We start from the raw sequence: 21,463 nt of genomic DNA on the forward strand, positions 1-21,463 counted from the left end.
AATGTGTGATTTTCTACATTGGCTGTACGGATTTTAGATGCTTAGAAGAGCAGGGGCTGCCGGTCTATTTCTGTGAAGTGACAGAACAACACCGTTTCAAGTGCAATCTGAAAAGCAGTGATAATTGCTTCATCAAGGTCAGAACTCTGCAGCATTTTTACAGAACCCCCATCATGTCTGCAAGCCAAGTGTTGTTATCTCATATCTGAGTATCTCAATGCATGGCATATCCTTGTGCCGGTCGCGTTGAATAGTAAACCGAGAGACGTTCATTCAGAGCTAGGCCAGGCACAGCTTTCAGTCAGCTTACCATCTGCCCATGTTCTTCCCTCTCCCCTTGAGTAAATGTTCAACAGTATAATGCAGGGTTATGCTGGTGAAAGGCTGGATTTCTAGGGTATCTGTTAGCATAGTGGCTGTGAGCCAGAAATTCTCTGGTTTAAAGCCATGAACTCATTGTATGGCAATAGGCTACTGTTCTCCAGTCGGTAAGATGATGCAGGGATACCTTTCCAAGCTGTATTGTGAAGCATTCAGAACACTCTCGATATATTCTTTAAAAATTATTATGGTCTTATTAACAATTTGGGAAAATACTCTCATTTTCAGATCTTAATCATAATTAACCCGATATTTGATTAGCTTGATCACATATCTTTGGCAATTTACAAAGCAGAATGCCTGATTTATGATTTTAAAAATTAATGGGAAGAAGATTTGCCTATTCAAGCTATTCGAATATTGCATTAAGGCAAATCTTTTTTCCATTAATTTTTAAAATCATAAATCAGGCATTCTGCTTTGTAAATTGCCAAAGATATGTGATCTTTGCAAAATCAGCAATTCACACCCCCCACTAATGTGCGACATTATCCTGACAGATGAGAACAAGAGTGATATTTCAGTATCATATGGATGTGTGAGATGAAAATGGCATAATAATAACTGGCTCACTTTAGTGAGGCATAGATAGTGGCCCTGCTAGCACTTTGAAGGTTATAGTCTTTGTTGATTCTTTATTAGTGCATATATGGTATTCCAGACAAACCAACTGTAAGAGATCCTGTCCGGCACAGGAAAAGGGAGACCATTTTGGTGAGGCATGGTGCTCAGCTCCCACACTCATTGCAGCCATGGCTGATGGGAGAATGCTAGGCATTGCTGGGCAGAGGGCAGGTTCAGGCTCTCAGACCATATCTCAGTGGCTGAGAGGAGATAGAGAAGGATGGGAAGCCAACACCATCCTTTCATCCCTTGGAATATTGTCTGATGGTTGTTCAAAACCACCAGCTGTGCCTGAGGGCTAGACCAGAAATGATGAAACAAATGGCCAGCCAGATGATGCTGGACTCCCAACACCCATTAGCTCCAGCCTATACGGCCAATGGTTGGAGTTAGGTCCTCAATCTGTTTCCAGACATTAAGTCCACCTGGAAGAGATGTTCTCGCAGCCCAGTGCTGGACTCTGGGCTTCCATTGCCCGCGCATGCAGCATGCATGTAGCAGAGCCACAGGACTGCTGGATACCAGGTTGAGAATCATGCAGGAGCCATTCCCTGCTTCTGCACATATGTGGTCTGCTGATTATATGATGGCCCATCTGTCGAGAATTCCATTCCTCCCATGCTGCAGATATGTGGGATTGTTACATGTCACATGCCTGTTCACATTCCAGCACTGATTATTGGAGCCTTGTGAGAGGAGATACGCTGTTTCCGCTCTGTATAGCTTTTGCAGTTCTTTCTCCGAGGAAGAAAGACAGAGAGAGAAGCCATGTTTTTCTTTGTTCTGTTACGTTTGCTCTAATTTGCAATAAATAAGGCTTAGATATTACTCCTCAAGGCTAAGCTTCTGTTTGAACTCTGCTTGTCGTGTGCCCATGTCCCTAGACATGGGCCACATCAGCGTGATGGGAGACCAGCGTGATGAATCCCGGGCGACGCTGCATTGGGGGGAGGCACCAGGCCTTGGCGTTATCACTTAACACCGTCATATGATCTGATGGAAAACTCCATATATGTGTTGTTCATAAGGTTTTATATATGGGTACCAGCAGTTATGTTCCCTGTATCTTTCCACATCACACCATCCTCTTCCAAATGCATGACAAGATCATACTTTTAGTAACCCAGCAGAGTTAAGGCCATAGGCCATTGTTCTCTCATTACCATATTTTGATGGTCATTTAGCGCCTTTCCCCATCCCATCCATTTCATCACCTAAACTTAGCCGACACCGTACCATCTACTGCAGAGAGCAGAAAGAATCAAAGCACCAGCTTAGAAATACTTCTAGAACAATTCATAAGATAAAAACAAATGGGCATAAGATAAATTCATAAGATAAAAACAAATGGGCTTTTCATGTTAACAGGCAAGGTGAAAAAAATACCTGTAGTTTTATGCCAGTTTTACCTGGAGGACAGCTGGGATATTTCTTGACCTAATGTAAGTTAAGCAACTAAGCAAAATTGTTTGAGCCCCTTCAGGCTTGTTTCCTTTTTAAAATAATGTTTTTTTAGTACCTTGCCAGATAAACAATTGTGAGTCAAGGGACAGAGGATGAGCCCTGAACGCCCATCCTAGCTCATGCATTGAGCAAGCTGTTATAAACTTCTCAGGCTTGTTTCTCAGAATGTAAAATGGCAATACTTGTAACCTACCATATACAGGTTTTCCTGTGAGGATGCAAATGTGGACTTTGAATTCTGACAGCTGTAGCACCAGTGAGGTTAAATGTTAACAAATTTAGTGTGCCATAAGATTTTGTAGACTTGCCCGTTAAAGTTTATGTCACAAAGCCTTAAGGTATCACAGGGTTTCTCCCCTCCCCCCTTGTTTTTTCCTGTTTGGGCTACAGCAAATCAATGTAGCTCTTCCCTTTGAATGGGATAATGGGATAGTTATTCCATTGCTTGCATTTTCTTTTCTTTCCTTTTTTTTTAAAAAAAAGAAACATTATTATTCAGAAAACTGAATACTTCACTGAGTTTGTTGTGAGTACTTCACCCCCATTTTGTTTTTTAAAAGTTTTCTATTATGTTAAAAGTTTCGTGACCTTAAACTGAGAAACGAAGTCGTACTTAAATCATCATTCAAGCTTGATGAAGCTAGGAGTCTTGAATATGTCCTTTTGTATTTATTCAATTTGTATACTGTTCTTTATCCAAAGGTCCCAGGGCAGTGTACAAAATTAAAAACATATTTTACGTAGCATAATAATAATAATAATAATAATAATAATAATAATAATAAACAATTTAACAATCACAGAAATAATAATAATAACAGGTCCACCACATTTAAAAGGTCATAGGTTGTTTAATAGCTGAAGACCTGGATAAAGACATGTAATGATGGCGCCTGGCAAACTTCTCTGAAGAGAACATTCCACAAACAGAAAGCCATCACAGAAATGGCCTATTCTTGTGTTGTCGCCCTCCGAGGGTGAGCAACCTGACCGTCGAATTTTGCTTGAGCTGAAGTTTCTGAACCGTCTTCAGAGACACCCCCATCTATAACACACTGAAGTAATCTAATCTAGAGATTACTAGATCGTAGGCCACAGAGGTGAGGCTATCCCTGTCTAGATAGCTGGGCCACCAGCTGAAGCTGACAGAAGGCACTCTATGTCATCAATGCCACCTTTGCCTCCAGTGACAGCAATGGGTCCAGGAGACCCTCAAGCTGCGTACCTGCTCCTTTAGAGGGAGTGCAATCCCCTCAAGAGCAGGCAGTCTTCCATCCACCCAGTCTAGGGAACCACCCACTAACAGTGTCTCAGTCTTAACTGGATTAGTTCTTACCCAGTCCAGTACCAAGGCCAGACACCGGTCCAACACATCCACTTCCATACCTGTAGATGTAAAGGAGAAATAGAGCTGTGTGTCATCAGCATATTGCTTACAACACACTCCTAAACTACTGATGACCCCACAGCATGGGGGGATATAATTGAACCCTGAGTATCCCCACATTGAAGGCCCTATGGTGCCGAATAACATTCCCCAAGCATCACCCATTGGTCATCCAAGTAGCAACAGCACCCCTGCAAAGCAGTCCCCCCCCCACCCCCACCCACTTGGATAGACTCCCCAGGAGGATACTGTAGTCAGTGGTATGTGAAGCAAAGACAGCATAATGGATCTTCCACCAGTTTTTGGGTTCTGCATTTGCTGACAGGGCTGAAGCAAGAAAAGTAATGCTTCATCATTGATGTGCCAATGGAATAGGGTTTCGGTACATTGAGCTTTAAGTTATTATTAGAAACTCATAATGCTTAGGTTTATTTATGGTTTCTTGGATGTACCTTTTAATGGGCTTAAGTAATAGCATATAAAGCAGTGGATACACTTCACTGCTCTTCCTACTTTGCTGCAGTACTTTTTCCTTTCCTTGCAGGGATATCAGTGTCATGGTCCAAAGGAAATCTAATACAGTACAGAGTGGTAGTTTGATAGGGGTGGGGGGGAAGTGCTGTCTTGGGGTGTTGTTGTTTTTTTGGTAGACATAATAGCTGTTCATATATAGTATATTTTATATCGATTGTTGGCAATAAGCAGTATAAGAGAGACTTTTTGTTCTACTGTCCTCTAAACTATGTAGTACCCTCATGAGAAGAATCAAGTTCTGTTGAATAATGGCTTTAATAATGCATGACTCTGCTTTCGTTATTCAGTATTACTTTTGTTGAACAAGGCACAGGTTGCCTTCTCTGTTCTTGAGGATGTAGTGTAAATTACTTAAATCTGCATTTTGGAATACTTTGTCCCCTCCCCCCCCCCCAAAAAAAATCGTTCTTCGTTCATGTTTTGTTATATTCTTATGATAAACAGTTCAGAACATGAAGTCTTTAGCAAAAAATTTCAATGGGCTTATACAAACCATTTTCCCTAATGTCTTCTTTGGCCATTAGTGATTGTCTCCTATGACATCATTGAGAGTTTGACAAGGTCTGAACCCTGCCCTTACCTCTGTTCTGACCTGTTCACACCAGAAGGCAGGATGGTGGGTACAGCACCTTGGAGAACTCCAATTGAACAACTCATTCATACGAAGATGGACTGAGTTTTCAGGATGAGGCCCTCCCTCCAGCCTGCCGCTTCTCCACTCCTCTTTCTTAGAAATGTGAAATCTTAAAGGACCAAGTCCCTGGCTTAAAGGGGTGTGCTTTTTCTTTCTATGGCTTCCCATCTGGTGCAATCTCTGCAAGACTGTTGGGAGCCAGAGTCAGAAGTAGGTCAGCAATAAAGTGCCAGTGAAGCTAACTATTCAAAGAAACCAAAACAGCACAAGCCTAGGGATCACAACAACTCTTCCCAGTAGGTCTTGCCCCAATGAGACAGTTGCGAGGACTGAAGGTCTCTGCCTCTCCTGGTTCCTTCCCCAGCAGCCTAAGGCTCCTTCACCTTGTATCTCATTCTGGGAAACCAGCGGGGAGAGGAGCTGGTTGCAGCAGAAATGGGAGAGCCTGGCTTCCTTACCAGCCTGATTTATTGCTGCCTCTTCGCCCCCTTTCACTCCAGCCTCCACTTCTGCCTCTGATTCTGGACTGCTCTCTGCCCCAGCATCTTCCTGGTCACTAAACCCATCCTCTGAATCTTGAGTTTGAGGCTGGGGCCATTACAACTTCCTTTTAAAAAAACACCATTTAAAATAAATTGAATATAAAGTCTTAACAACTCTTTCCTTAACAAGTCCTACTAATTCCATACATCCAAAATAATAATGCGTAGAATCATGTATACTTCTGTACATATGTATTTTAGAAGATTTCAGATAAAGGCCTTCTACCTTTTGTCCTCATATTAAGGTTCGCCATCCATACTTTATGGTTTTCATAATCTTTTGTAATCTGCCATGGCAGGAGTTTGCACCCCCGCCCCCAAGAAAGGCAGCATATAAATCTTTTGAATAAATAAATGTGTTACACTCCCCAAGTAAGCAGGGCTTCATAGTCAATCCCTCTTTCTAGAAGCGGTGCTGCAACTATTTGTCGCATAGTTTCAAAACTTGGAAAAACTGCACAAGTGGCCCCTCAGCTTTGCTGTTTACAGAGAAAACCCAAATATACGCAAGCCCTGGCAGTCTCCTGAAATAGCTCCTTGGATTACAGTGCACATGATTAGGGAAATATGCTCAATATGTATTCAGAGAGCTGGGATGTGTCAGTGTGCATGCCTTTTCTTTTCTTTTTAGAGTAATATGAGGACAAAATATAAAACTCGCCGTTTAGAGTAACGGATTTGAATTGTGTGGGTTTGCCTTTATTCCTCCAGGGGTAAGGGACTTACTGAAGACAATTAAAGGCAGGATTTTGACAGCTCACTCCTATGTGTCATCTAAGTATCGCTCAGGAGAAGATAGGCAAAGACTTGGGGGGGTGGGGGGGTTAAGATTTTGACAGCTATTAGAGAATGAAGTATCAACTAATGCCAAGAGACGGGGCTAGCCAGTTCAGTGTATGACTCATGTCTATGCAGAACTACAGACTGAACTAAAATGACACATTCTTTTTTCCACAGTGTGCTGGAGAAGAGAATTGGGTGGACAATCGGACTATTTATGTTGGGCATCGTGAACCCCCTGCAGGCACTGAAGCGTACATTCCACAGAGGTATCCGGATAACAGAATAGTCTCCTCAAAGGTAGAGTGTGTGTTTGCATAATTTGTCTAATGCTTTTGACTCTGCTCTGTCAGCTTCCTTTTTCTTTTTTCCACCAACTATTTTATTTTTTGCTTCCTGAGCTACCTTTGTTTACCAGCAGCAGCTGATTGGAAAGGAATATAATAAAAAGTAGATGTTGCTTCCCACCATTAAAATTTGCTTGTGGTCAAATTGTCACTAGTCTGTGCTCTTAAAAGACGGTGCTGATCTGTTCTTATGATACACAGTCATAACAGACTTTTTCAGAAATATATAGCAGGGCAGTTTCCAGAGGACCAGAAGAACAATTTGCCGCTGTGGGCTGCTTTACCTGCGGCAAGTTGTAATTATCGCTGCGTGAACAGCTGAATGACAAACAACACCTTCCAGTCTCTTCCCTTCCTATCATAATCACAGCATTCTTAACCCAGTGTCAGGACCCTGTGGGGTCAGGCCTGCAAGCAGTCAGTGGGAAGTGCTGGGTGACTTCAAATCAGTTAATTAAATCAAACAAGTCAGGATTGGGTACATCGTCAGGTCAGGCAGAAGTCCAGAGCAGCAAATAGAAATCAAAAGGATGAGTGGTGGGTGGGTGCGGTCAAAGGGTCAAGCCAAAGTTGGGAATCCAGGGAAAGGGAAAGGAAGCAAGGGAAAGCGCAGGAATGTGCATGTCTGATCTGTGATGAGTCACCTCTGGCAGGGTCCTAGATCCCTCCCACCTCCTGTCTAAAGGTTGGAACGTGTTAACTAGGCTTTGGGAAGGAGGTGAGAGGAATCTAGGACATCAGAGACCTCATGCCTCCTTCCCAAAGCCCAGTGCCTCACTTACCTTGCTTTGGGAAGGCAGCGGCACCGCGAAGGCTGATCACCAGATGTTGTTGAGGGCCAACAAAAAAAGGCCTTGAGGACACGCATTGGACTACCCTGTGCGAACACTGCCAGTTGAACCCATAAGAATAATAGTCTTCCATGTTACATTTTATTGTTAATTTATCATTCTATCTGCATTTCCTATTAGCTATATTTAAAAGGACACTTTGCTTTACGGGCCGTTCTCTGCATGTGTCAGAAGAGCTGTCATTGTGTTACTGACTTAATATTTATCGTAAATGTCACCTGCAGGTCGTATTGGAGCTCACTTGCTCAGAGGCATGTCAGTAGTGGCTAGCCAGCTGCAGATGGAATATTAATAATAGCTTTCTGGAATTTTGTTGCTAGCATTTGTGTGATATTGACAGATGTCACCCCCATTGTGAATCTTAACACTTAAGCTGGTAGTTTCAAGTAGAGATGGAAGGTAAATGAAGAGGCAAGCATGAGTAGGAGGTATAGCAGGAATTGAGGATTGTGGGAAGGATATTATCACCCAGGACCAATATGAGAAGAGAAGTCATTGTCCTACTCCTCTAGAATTAGATCTGACCAGAGGAGGACTAGCATGAAGTTCAGCAGATGGTTTCCCTTGATCCAGGCCTGGGTCTGCTGGAAAGCTCCCAATCTCATAGGTAACCATTTCTAGAAAGAATCTGAGGTGAATTTCCCTTGAATTTCCAGCAGATTTTCTCAGTCTTCTCCAACAGGATAGCAGCTACACCCGTGAGCCATTCAACCATGTAAAAATTTTGAAATTATTAAATTCCCTACTCCATACAGATGTTCCTCCCCCAGCCAGGACATCTGTTATTTCCTTCTGGGTCCCATGCTCATTTGTGGTGTTAATTCTTGGTACATCATTTGCTGCTGGAGTAGACCATCCAAGTATGGCGTTCGTTCTTCTACACCTTCCAAAGTTGCTCCATGAATTTCTTCTAACACTCTTCCCCTGTTCCTCAAATAACTGTCAAATTCAAAAAGGTGAAGTTCATCCCTTCTGAAAAGCTGGGATTTGATATGTCAGTCTGCTTAATAATGCCAACCGCTTGCCTCAAGTTATGCAGTTTACTTAAATTCATAATAATATGACTTTGCAGATATGTTTTGTGTTTACTTAGAGCAGTTACCGTGTTTTTCGCCTCATAGGGCGCACCGGCCCATAGGGCGCACCTAGTTTTTTTGGGGGGGGAATAAAGGGGGGGAATTATTTTTCCCCCGGCGCGGGGCTGGGGCGGGGGAAGCCCGAGCTTCCCCCAACCCCAGCCCCCAGAACAGGCTACTATCCTCAAGCCTTGGGAGCCCGGTGGGAACTCCCGCCGGTCTCCCCAGGCTTGCGGATATCTGCCCGAAGCCCAGGGCGCGCTCTGCTGCGCTCCCCGGGTTTCCGGCTGCAGGCTGCTGTCCGCAAGCCTTGGGAGCCCGGCGGGAACTCCCGCGGGCTTCCAAGGCTTGTGGATAGCTTCCTGAAGCCTGGAGAGCGAGAGGGTTCGGTGTGCACCAACCCCTCTCGCTCTCCAGGCTTCAGCGAAAGCCTGCATTCGCCCCATAGGACGCATACACATTTCCCCTTCATTTTTGGAGGGGAAAAAGTGCATCCTATAGGGTGAAAAATATGGTAACTTTATATATGCCATTGATCCAGGCAAAGTTAACTCTGCCACAGTTCTTTGTAAATCAAGATTTAAGCTTGAATAACTTTCTCAGAACTGGGATCTATATATAATTGATTCCCCCACCCTTTTAAAGCCATTAGTTCCTAATGTATACCATTTGATAGATTTGAAAGCACAGCATGTCATCAACAGTCCATTTCTGCCTCTCTTTTTCTTTTAGTACACTTTTTGGAACTTTGTCCCAAAGAATTTATTTGAGCAGTTCCGAAGAATAGCTAACTTTTATTTTCTCATCATTTTTCTTGTACAGGTAAGATATACACATTTCTTTCTTTAGTTCTTTCATTTAAAACAGGATATACATATTTGATATGGATGTCTAAAATTAAATATTTTGAGTCTTCAGCTATGTTTTATTTTTATAGGGATAGAAAGGGAATTTGTCATGAAGTGTTTTTGTCTTTACAATTACTTACATGTTTTATGTTGTGAACTTGCAGGTATAGGGCAGTATACTACTACTACTATTACTACTACTACTACTACTAGTAATAATATCACCCTGCCTTTCAGGAATGTACATCCCATTAAACTTAGGCCATATCCTCAATGTGCATTTAAGGCGCTATTATACCACTTTGACAGTCATGGTTTCCTGCCAAAAACACTGGGAACTGTAGTTAAGAGTGCTGAGAGTTGTTAGACTCTCACAAACTATTCCCCTCACAACAGTTTCCTGGGTGGTTTAACAACCAGGGAACTCTGGGAATGCAGCTCTGTGAAGAGGATAGGGAGGGTCTCCTAACAGCTCTTAACTGTAGTTCCCAGAATTCTTTGGGGGTAAGCCATGACTGTTAAAAGAGGTATAATAGCACTTAAAATATATGGTGTGGGTGTGGGTTTAGCTATACATAGGTTAAATTAGAAAATGATAGTGGGGAGGGAACATGTTACCTAATCAGTACAATGGACTATGCAACAAGTAAGATGCTTTTCCAAGAGGCTAAATGGTATTTCACTGCAAGTGGAAAATTGAATACTTAACATTCCCCTTTCCAGGTACTGTATATGGTTCTGCTTAAGCCGTGTTGGTATTCTTTGTGTTGCTGTGGCTCAAGGTCACTTTATACACTGCTATGTGTACAGCAAACGTATGTTTGCAAACAGTTGAATCGTACAGGCTTATTGGAGGCCTGTGATTAATTTCAGATCCCTGTCGAGTCTATGTTCAGTGGTAAGCCAGATTTGCTTCTGCATAATATGTGCAGTAGCCGCTAGTACCATGCCTTCTGATAAGTTAATTCAGTTGAATTAGTCAACGTGGCCAGACTCTTCTAAGATGTTATGGAGGTAAAGGTAAAGGGACCCCTGACCATTAGGTCCAGTCGTGACCGACTCTGGGGTTGCGGCGTTCATCTCACTTTATTGGCTGAGGGAGCCGGCGTACAGCTTCTGGGTCATGTGGCCAGCATGACTAAGCCGCTTCTGGCGAACCAGAGCAGTGCACGGAAACGCTGTTTACCTTCCCACTGGAGCGGTACCTATTTATCTACTTGCACTTTGATGTGCTTTCGAACTGCTAGGTTGGCAGGAGCAGGGACTGAGCAACGGGAGCTCACTCCGTCGCGGGGATTCGAACCGCCGACCTTCTGATCGGCAAGTCCTAGGCTCTGTGGTTTAACCCACAGCGCCACCCTAACATTATCATCTTAATGTTCAGATGGTTCAGTTTTAATGATTGCAGAGTACTTTATCAAAGGCTGCTAATAAAAACGTTTTAAGACCCATTTTTTAAAAAACAACAACAACGCTGTTCTTTAGAAAATGTATGCTAATTCTTTTTTCCTCCTAGTTAATTATTGACACACCAACTAGCCCAGTGACAAGTGGGCTTCCACTTTTCTTTGTCATCACTGTAACAGCTATTAAACAGGTAAGAGCATTGTCTGTTAAAAGTGAAGATAGTATAAATTCTGCATGGTTTTTTTTAAAAATATTTTTTTTAATTCATTTCCTGAGATATTGTTTTTCTGGAAACCAGAAGTGTGCGTGCAACATCAACTATTCAACCATCAGCATGGTAACTTTGAATCTGATACACCATGGGTAGGCAAACTAAGACCTGGGGGCCGGATCTGGCCCAGTCGCCTCCTAAATCCGGCCCATGGACGGTCCAGGAATCAGCGTGTTTTTACATGAGTAGAACGTGTGCTTTTATTTAAAATGCATCTCTGGGTTATTTGTGGAGCATAGGAATTTGTTCATTTCCCCCCTTCAAAATATAGTCCGGCCCTCCACAAGGTCTGAGGGACAGTGGACCAGCCCCCTGCTGAAAAGGTTTGCTGACCCCTGTGATACACCATTATGATCAGGAGCGGATGCGAATTGAGTTGGAGTCATGTCATTTTTTTAAAAAGTCAGCAAGCAATCATCATAATTTTCGAACTCCTGCTCTGTTCCCCCACCTTACACTTTTGAAATTACAGTTTCTCCAACAATGTTTTACCAGTCTAATATAAATGATAAACGGTTACCTTTTGGGAGAATTATAAATATTTAATTGGTTATTTCATTTAGGGCTATGAAGATTGGCTTCGTCACAAAGCCGACAATGCAATGAACCAGTGTCCTGTTCATTTCATTCGACATGGCAAACTGGTTAGAAAGCAGAGCCGCAAACTCAGAGTGAGTGCCATGTATTATTCAATATATTTCTTGGATGGAGATTACTTGAGTTGGTGTGTCAGAAAGAGAGAGAGTTGGATACAATTCTCCATGATATATACTCCATGAGTATAACTTTCTTCATTTCATAAATATTGTTTCTGCCTGCCTTTAAAAGAAAAATTAGTCCCATGTATCAGGTGGGCTACGGTAAAACACAGCAGAGTCTTTTATGAACCAGGGTGAAGACTTTGCTTCAAAAAGAGGATCAGGATGCAAATAGAGAAATAGTTATTTTGGAATCCTCATCTGTCACTAAAAATATGCAACAGTGGTGCCGGGAGCTAGGTGACCCATAAGAGAGCAGCATCACTTGTCGCCTTTTAGTGGTTGATGTTAAGTACTGAGCACACAGGTGTATACCTTTAAAATTGGTTACTAAAAATCCAGCAGTGGCAGTGGCATGAGTGATAACCACCTTGGAAATGGCATCTCATGTAGAGTGCCACAACTGCAGTTGGCAAAGTTTTAGTCAGAGGTTAGTCCTTCTTTAAATGGGGGAGGGACACTGAACAAATCTTAAGCTATCAAGCTTAATTGTATTAAGAAGTGTAGGGTATTCCATATGTTTAAAAAATTACATCATGGAAGCCATTTCCACATAGGAATTTCTTGCTTTCATTTCTGTAATTCAGAAATTGTCAGGAAACCCAAAGCGGAAAACGACAGCAACCCTAAAATAGCTCATTGAGAACTGAGCATGCTTAGTGAGCATGGAATGCTAACTAACTGTTGGAGTGGGAAAAATGAAAAACAAGGGCTGAGCAGGGAATAAAATGCAGTTTTCTAGATGAGTGCATAGCTTGATGGCTGCCTGAAACACTTGTTTTATTTTAGTTCTTGAAAGCACAGCATTCCCCTGTTGTTTCTCCTTAATATCTAGTATTTTGAGGTATAGTGCTTCCAAACATGGGTGTTCGTTAGTTGCCATGGCTAGGAAAAGAATTGATCACATCTTTGTAAATTATGTCATTTAAAATTCTTTGAAAGGTTATTTTGTTTGCCAAGTAGGTCAATGAGAAGGCTGTGCCAGATGATTCTGTCTCATTCCTCTGGAGGGAGAGAGAGAGAGAGACAGAGAGAGAGAGAGAGTTAGTTTTGCATATTATTTTACTCCAACAAGAACATGAAAAATGACTGTATTTTTGGTAGAAATGTGCTCACATTTTTCATCCTGCTCTAGTTTAAGCGGAGCTTAAACACACACACACACACACACACACACACACACACACACACACATATCATGTAGAAGTGCCTTGTTTTGAAATAATGCAACAGGATAATTTTGGACATTTGGTTGTTGTTGGTTTTTTTTTTTTTTTAAAAGCAACCTTTTCTTTTCTTTTTGCAGTCCTAAAAATGATAGTTTGCTGAAAGGTTACCTGTGTTCATATAATCCACAGAAGGGTAAACTAATTATGTTACAGCATGGATAACTTCTTATGCATTTGTAATTAATAGCTGTTGTTAACTCCCTTTTAACCTCTGCAGGTAGACTTGATAGCCATTGCCGTAGTAGGAACTGGCAGTGAATGTTTACTTGGAAGCAAGTCTTACCGCATCAAAGAGCACTTATTCTCATACAAGATGTATGGGATTGCTGCCTCAGTCCCTGAGGCACAGGCAACTGCAAGAAAGACAGGGACAACAGTGGATTTTCGTTTTTTAAGACACTTGGGATTGACAACTTAAAATGCTTTCTTAAACATTGACTGATTACACTCTTCTCTTCCCAGGTTGGAGATATTGTAATGGTAAAAGAAGACGAAACATTCCCTTGTGACTTAATATTTTTGTCCAGTAGTCGGGCAGATGGAACATGTTTTGTTACGACAGCAAGTTTGGATGGTGAATCCAGTCATAAGGTGAACAGCATTTGATGAAATGTCAATATAAGGGTTAAAGATAGGCATTGAAGGCTTCTTCACTAAATAATGTACATATGACTATTAGAGAGAATAGCTTAAACTTGTTATCCTTATACAGTTGTACCTTGGATCTCAAACGCCTGAACAAATCGGCTCCCGAACGATCGAAATCCGGAAGTGAGTGATCCAGTTTTCGAACGATTTTCGGAAGCAGAACGTCCAACGCGGCTTCCAATTGGCTGCAGGAGCTTCCTGCAGCCAATCAGAAGCCACGCTTTGGTTTTCTAACGTTTTGGAAGTCTAACAGACTTCTGGAACAGATTCTATTTGACTTCCAAGGTACGACTAGTGAATTTCATTTTGTAGGGTTGTAGATTTTGTCATTGTAAAAGAATATAAAACATTCCCTTGTGGCTTTACAGTTTTGTCAAGGGCAGATAGAATATATTCTGTTAATAAACGAAACAATCACATTTGGGAACACACTTGAAAAATTGGTTTGCTCCTGTTTGTAAATATGGGCTGGTGCAACAGTTTAAAACTTGGCAGGCATTAATATTTGACTCACTTTGCAATGTGCTATGGAAACCTCGTAATGATTTAGAATTGCAGAATTTTACAATAGTGGACCATTGCGCTCATGACAGAAGTTGGTTTGGGCCCCTCCATTTTCAAAATTCTCACTTCAGTTTCATAAACACCTTGACTTGATACTGAACTACACTTTCTTGTCCTTTCTAGACGTATTATGCTGTCCAAGATACAAAAGCCTTTCAAAGTGAACAGGATATTGACACATTGCATGCTACCATTGAATGTGAACAACCTCAGCCTGATCTTTATAAGTAAGAACATGTGGTAATTATTTTCCTGAATTGTCAATTGTCCCATAATTATGTATACTGTGTTATTTATATGCTGTTAGCCGCTCTGAGCCAAGCTCTGGCCGGGGAGGATGGGGTACAAATAAAATTTGTTGTTATTGTTGTTGTTATTGTCTAAGCAGCATATTTAGTACAGTTGAGTTGGTTCCTGTCTCTTTCCTTCTCTCTCTTTCTTTGGAGAACTCTGTGTGTGTGTCTCCTGACTCCCAGCTTAGTGCTGGCAGGCATAAAGAAAACACCTTAATTCTCACAGGTGAATGTGTGTCTATAACTGATAATTAGGTGAGAATGCTTTGAGTGACATTGTAATTGAGATAGATTGAGCAGAGGTGTGTAGAGGCAGGAACATCAACAACTACTTTTACCAGTTTTACCAGATGCCAGCTAGATAGAGAAAGAAACAGGAAGTGCCTCAAAGAAAAAGTGACTGCTTGCAGGCTGGAGCTGCTGCTGCTGTATGGTTGCTGCTGTCTCTCTGATACTCCATTTGGTCAGCAGGGGGGTGGGGTTTGGAATCAGCAGAATGGTTGTTGTTGTTTAAATAGTAATACAGTCATACCTCGGGTTGAAGTAGCTTTGGGATAAGTATTTTTGGGTTGCGGGCTGCGGCGACCCGAAAGTAACGGAGCGCGTTACTTCCGGGTTGCGCTGCTCGCGCATGCGCAGATGGTCAGAATGACATCACGCGCATGCGCAGAAGCTTCTGGATGCAAACGGGGCTCCGGAATGGATCCCGTTCGCATCCAGAGGTACCACTGTAATATTTTCGAGCAAAAAGAGGGATACAATGGTACTGCGGGTTACAAACATTTCGGGTTACAGACTCTGCTAACCCGGAAGTAATACCTCGGGTTAAGAACTTTACCTCAGGATGAGAACAGAAATAGCGGTGCGGCGGCAGCGGGAGGCCCCCATTAGCTAAAGTGGTACCTCAGGTTAGGAACAGTTTCAGGTTAAGAACGGACCTCAAGAATGAATTAAGTTCTTAACCCACTGTATATAAAATTCATAATGAAGAAATATCCCCATATAAATTGCATATGAATCAGATCACAAGGCCTCAGCAATCTCTGAGGGGGAAACCCTACCTGGAAGCAGTCATAGGAACTCAGGCTTACCTTTCTCCTAGTATCTCTGTTCTTTTTCTCTTCAGAATCTTACTCCATTGTCCCCGCGTAATGTCAGTGTACCCTTAGAGATAATCTCCATTCACCATCCTGAAATTTTGATTTTCAACATCTTGTCACAGTATGTGGAATTAGAAGTCAGGATATGAATACAGTACTCCAAATGAAAGAAAACCCCTACTTTGACTGTAATCGTATAAACTGCTTTGAGGTTTTCTACAATCAAGCGGTATATAAATGCTATGAAGTAAACAAATATATGATGAAACGAGGGAAATAGGTTTTGGGTGAAAGGGCAAGTTCATTTATTGTGGTGTTCCGTTTTGCGTTTGCATTGAGGCATCCAGGGACAGCTAAAGATACAAGCTGTAGAAGTTTTGCATTGAAGCAGGGGTTGGAATGCAATGCGTTTCAAAGGTGCATTTGTGATTCATCTCCCTAGAGGCAATAGCTGAACTTATTTGCATGCAAGGCTGTACAATTACTGGAATACTCTTCTCTGCATTCCTACAGGCATAATGATATTGAGGTATTTCCTAATCTGTTTTTCCTCTTGCAGATTTGTTGGTCGGATAAATGTTTACCATGACAGAGATGAGCCTGTTGCAAGGTAGGACTTAAAACATGCAATGCCTGGGTTATTCAATCCTTACCATAAGCAAATACTATAGGACAACCTGCCAGGCAGTTTTTTCCCCTCCACCCTTAAAAAGTTTTTAAGACCTGATGGTGTTTGATTTTATCGCTTACTTTGTGCTGCAATATATTGCATTTTAAGAATTTTAATCAGCGTCACCCAGAGAACTTTGGTATTGGGGTTGCGTAGAAATATTGTTTTCAAAAAATCAGTGCATGCATGTGCACCTGTCAGGGCTAGTTAAATTTGGACTATATGCAACAAAACAAGTGAAACCGTGGCACGTTGTAGCAGAGAAAAGCAGATGCAAAGAATAGGCATGAAGACTATCAGGAGCATTGAGTTTTCTTTGAGATGGCAGCTTTATTATCCTGAAAAAGCTGGGCCATGAGCCTGATGCGAATTCCTTTCTGCCCACCTGTTTTCTTCTGCTCCCACACCAGTATCAGGGAGCAGATCATCAGAGAATGGAAGGCACGTAGTTGAACATGACACAGAAAGGACTTGATTATGTATGGCTGGACACTGTTTATGGGGACAAAACTCTATGCGGCTTCCATTGAAGCTGCCAGTGGAGGGACAAATGCTAAAATTTGGGCAGCTAAATACAAAGTTAGATGATAGGATTGGTGAACATCCTTGTCTTGCTTTTACCAGAATGAAATTGTGGCTAATAATCTGCCCCCATCCTACTCCAACCTCAAGTGCAACCAACCATAAAAATGAGTATACTCTAAGTGAGTCCTTTTTAAAAAGCCTTTAATGTGCCGTTCTTAGAATGCACAGAAGTTCTTTTTTAGCTGGTTAACCGCACTACTTGAGTTTATAGAACATTTTGGTTTTTAAAGCACTGATGGTCTTAGATTAAAATCTTCTGTTAAGGTTGCCAGTGCTTAAGTGCTGAAATGCTAAAGAAAGATTAATGCCATCCATATTGAGTTCAAGTGGCATTTCCTTTTAATATTTTATGGGTTTATACGCTGGTTGTAGTCTTTCCACTGATGTCATGCTGTTTTATTCTGCATTTGTATGCTTTTTTTAAAATGCCACCCTGAACAATTTTTATTAAAATACAGCTAATAAGGCTTGTACGTAAAAGTACCGTATTTTTCGCCCTATAGGACGCACCGGCCCATAGCACGCACCTAGTTTTTTGGGGGGGAAATCAAGGGGAAATTTTTTATTTCCCCCCCCAGGTTTGCGCAGCCATCCCGAAGCTAGAAGAGGGAGACGGAGCGCTCCGTCTCCCTCTTCTGCCTTCAGGGACAGCTTGCCCCGCTGTCCCCCGAGTTTGTGGAGAAAACATATAACTTCCATACAGGTGAATCAGGGTGAATACTCAATATAAATGCCATCTGGAGGTGCCTGACATTTCAGAAATGTGAACTTAATTTCTTTTCTAAACTTAACCTTATTTATTTTGTGTTTAAAACACTGCCTTCCTGCTGCCACTTCAGTTAGTTAATTAATATTTGCCACTTATTACCTTTGTAGGCCATTGGGATCTGAAAATGTGCTTCTTAGAGGAGCTACGTTGAAGAACACAGAGAAAATATTTGGTAAATGACTATAAAAGCAATAACAGTCCTAATTCAGAGATATAAATGAGAAGATTTAAGTTTCAGCAGCATCTTCTGATGTCATACAGAGGATATTCTGCTAAAAAATAAAAAAGTGGGGGAAAACAACCCATTGAAAAGGATTGTTATCGGTTTGATTTTGATGGTGATGACGATGGTTTATGTTATGTACTTAAGTTCTCACCCTGGGCCAGCAGGGGATACTGTAGATAGTTCAGGTCCACGTATGCAAATAAGGGATTGAAAGTGACGTTCAGTGATTGGATAGTTACAGAAAGTTGTTACAAAGTTGTTACGTTGTTCTGGAGCTCTATATAAGCAGGCTGGCTGAACCCTTCAGTTCAGTTCTGTTGTGGCCTGTGAATAAACAAGAGCTGTTTGAAGAATCGCTGTGTTGTCTGATATGTTCACCCACAACTTAACAGTTTAATTTCTATAACTCTTAATATATTAATATATATTATATTTGGAGTCTGAAAATAGTGTTCTTGAAGTCAAATCAAATCATTCCTGAATAACTACTTAATTCTGCAAATATTCACTGCTTGTTGTTGTACTTTCCATGCTTCTTCGTCTGTTGCCATTTTTCTGGGTTGCCCTTTCCCCAGATTTCGTCACACTGGCCATCTCATCAAATTGGGGGTTGTCATATAGTAATTATGGCATTACATTATGTAGCCAATCCGATTTGGTAATATGATTATGGAGGGAAAACAGAGCTAGTAAGGGAAATGATTCCTTCATCAGCATTGCCCTCAGTCTGAATGGATGAACATTTTTTGTGCCCTTCTGGAATAAATCTGCTAAAATGCTAGATGTGTTTTATTGCCCTAACCCCTCCCCCCTAAAAACTTGAACAAATATTATCCCACCACTTCCAGTTTCAGCTGAGCCCCGCAGCTGAATGTATGCAGTTGTTAATGCATCCATTAACAGACTCACTAAATCAGGCCCACAGCTGTGTCTCCTACACAATCCTATCCTTTTTAATAGAATGTGTAATTAGCTGCATTAGCTAGCGGTTGTGTGTAATATTACATAATATGCACATTCACCCACTTCCATATTTTTTTGATGAAATAGTATTTCTGTTTGTTCCAGGTGTTGCTATCTACACTGGCATGGAAACAAAAATGGCATTGAACTACCAATCAAAATCTCAGAAACGATCTGCTGTGGAAAAGTAAAGCTATGAGTGCTTCTAATGTGCAAATATGTGTGGGCAAGATCAGTAGGAAGCAGGAAAGGAAAGGAAATGTCTGCATGATGTGAAGCAGCGAAAACCCCTATCAGTGTTTGTTTGTTTTGGAAATAACTAATCGTGTCGTAAGCCTGCTATGAAGGTTTTGTTCTTCTGTTGTTTGTTCGTACACATTGGGATACAGTCATCACTTGATTGCCAGTTTAAAACTGCTAGCTTTGAAAAGGTTCTGATCTGTGCTATTTTTCTAGAAAAAGAGATGCCGGAACTCACCTTCCTTGTTCTCTTATAATGGCACCAAAGTGAGAGGTGCCGGAACGCAGTTCCAGCGAGTTCTAGCTGGGGGGAAAAGCCCTGCTTATGATGCCATTCCTGTTTGTACTTGTCTTGTTCTTTTAGACAAGCATGAGTTTGTTTCATACATTATACTGGGAAATATTTGGGCTTATTTCTGAACCAGTCAAAATTGGATCCACTTCATATCCACCAATCCCCACAAACCCCTTCCCTTAAACCAGGGGTGTCCCAACTTTTTTCAAAGAGGGCCAGATGTGATGAAGTGAACATGCGTCAGGGCCGACCTTTTTTTACGATTTTACCCCAAAGTTGTTGAGTTTTTTGTTTTGTTTTAGGATTTGACCCCAATAAATAAACTGCCACAGGGGCCAGATAAAACCGGCTGGGGGGCCGAATTAGGCCCCCCCAAAAGGACTTTGAACATGCCTGCCTTAAACCTTACTTAATAGGGTACTGGCACAGCCAATGGCAGCAACAAGCTATAGGGAGAAGCAAAGGAGGGGCATTCCGCTCTTGGTGGTCTGCCATGCTGCAATGTAGCACATGCCATCCTTCAAAGCCCCTAATATCCCAAAGAATGCACAGTTTCCCCACAGGGCTCCTGGGTGCTGCATTGCAGCAGACCAGTCTGTTAGAGAAGGGAGTGGGGCGGGAGAGTCCTTTCCCAGTGACTTACCATCTGCAAGGAAACTACCACTGCATCTGAGCTGGAGAAGAATTGGGGGAACAAAATTCTTGCTTTGTCTTCGTAGCAGTCATGATTTCCCATCATTGGAGTACAAGTTTGGGGGCACCTCTAACTATACTGGGTGATCAGTGCTTGCCATTAACCACATAGTGGTTTATGCAAAATGCATGTAATATAACACAACTCTGAAAGGCCCACCAGTTCCTCCTTCACTGGTTTGCTTCTGGAAACAGCCAAATGCACAGATTTAAAACACCTTTCTGGATTGTTAGATCTGGACCGGGGAAATCAGATTATCGTTCAGTCTTGCAGCATGTTGCATATTCATTTATGTACTTTCCCCCTTAACCTCGCCTGTAGGTTTGTTGTGAGAATGAAATAGTGGCAGTCCTATGTAAGACACCACTCCCATGTTCCTGAGAAGAAAAGTGGGAGTGTGAATTCTTTGGAAATGCCTTTGCATGCACATGTTAGTACTGTGCAGACAAAGATAATGGTTTTGGTCATGGCAATTTCACAACTAGCCCTGTCATCCCAGAAGAATGAGCTGATCATAACTGGTGTTGAACCGAGGATGTAGAAAGTTTGGTTTATAGTGCATAGTCTGAGGGATATTTGCCCATTTGTCCACCTATCAAAACCAAAATAATACATGTGGGTCATGATTCATCAAAAGCACTGATAACCTTTGTAATATGCACTGTGCAATCCTTTATTCCCTGTTATGAATTGCAAATGCCTTTTCTGCAAAAGGTCTTTTGCTGCATTTGTTAGATATGTCAAATTTATATGGAGGGAGGGGAAGGCTTAGACTAAATCAAAAGCATGCTAACATACATTAAAAAAAATCTCTTTTTTTACTTATGCTAAAAACCTTTCCCTCTCATTTGTTTCAGATCCATGAATGTATTTCTTATTGTATACCTCTGTATTCTGATCAGTAAATCACTAATAAATACTGTCCTGAAATACGTGTGGCAAAGTGAGCAGTTTCGCGATGAGCCTTGGTATAATGAGAAAACAGAACTGGAACGGAAAAGGAATGTGGTATGTGAATAACTTGAGGTTTAATAAAAGATTTAAGGGTTTTGCGCAATAGTGTCACTACAGCTGATGATAAGGCTTCTGTCAGTAGAATGGGAAAAGAAGTGATTTTCAGTTATTTCCCCCTCCCTCAGTGCCTCACTAAATTTGCTCTGAAGATTTCCCATACCCTCTGAGGAGGAGGGAGGAATTGCTGAAAATGGCTTTTCTCCCTGTTCCATTGATGGAAGCCTTACTGTCACCTATGCGGCATTGTGGCTGCAACTTATGGCATATGA

At 41.7% G+C, this 21,463-nt stretch overlaps 1 protein-coding gene across 3 annotated transcripts in view; it reads left to right on the top strand.

The window, feature by feature from the left end:
• Positions 1-21,463, top strand: part of ATP11A (ATPase phospholipid transporting 11A) — a 112,308-nt gene that overhangs the window by 44,120 nt on the left and 46,725 nt on the right. For all 3 annotated transcript variants that reach the window (XM_081198297.1, XM_081198298.1, XM_081198296.1), the window contains exons 2-11: positions 6,524-6,646; positions 9,353-9,442; positions 10,985-11,065; positions 11,710-11,817; positions 13,596-13,724; positions 14,469-14,572; positions 16,298-16,348; positions 17,870-17,934; positions 19,057-19,138; positions 21,038-21,188. In XM_081198297.1, coding sequence (XP_081054423.1) covers positions 6,524-6,646; positions 9,353-9,442; positions 10,985-11,065; positions 11,710-11,817; positions 13,596-13,724; positions 14,469-14,572; positions 16,298-16,348; positions 17,870-17,934; positions 19,057-19,138; positions 21,038-21,188 — 984 coding nt within the window. The remainder of the gene's footprint in view (positions 1-6,523; positions 6,647-9,352; positions 9,443-10,984; positions 11,066-11,709; positions 11,818-13,595; positions 13,725-14,468; positions 14,573-16,297; positions 16,349-17,869; positions 17,935-19,056; positions 19,139-21,037; positions 21,189-21,463) is intronic.

The sequence above is a fragment of the Podarcis bocagei genome (genome assembly GCF_964188305.1).
Source record: "Podarcis bocagei genome assembly, chromosome: 6".
NCBI lineage: Eukaryota > Metazoa > Chordata > Lepidosauria > Squamata > Lacertidae > Podarcis > Podarcis bocagei.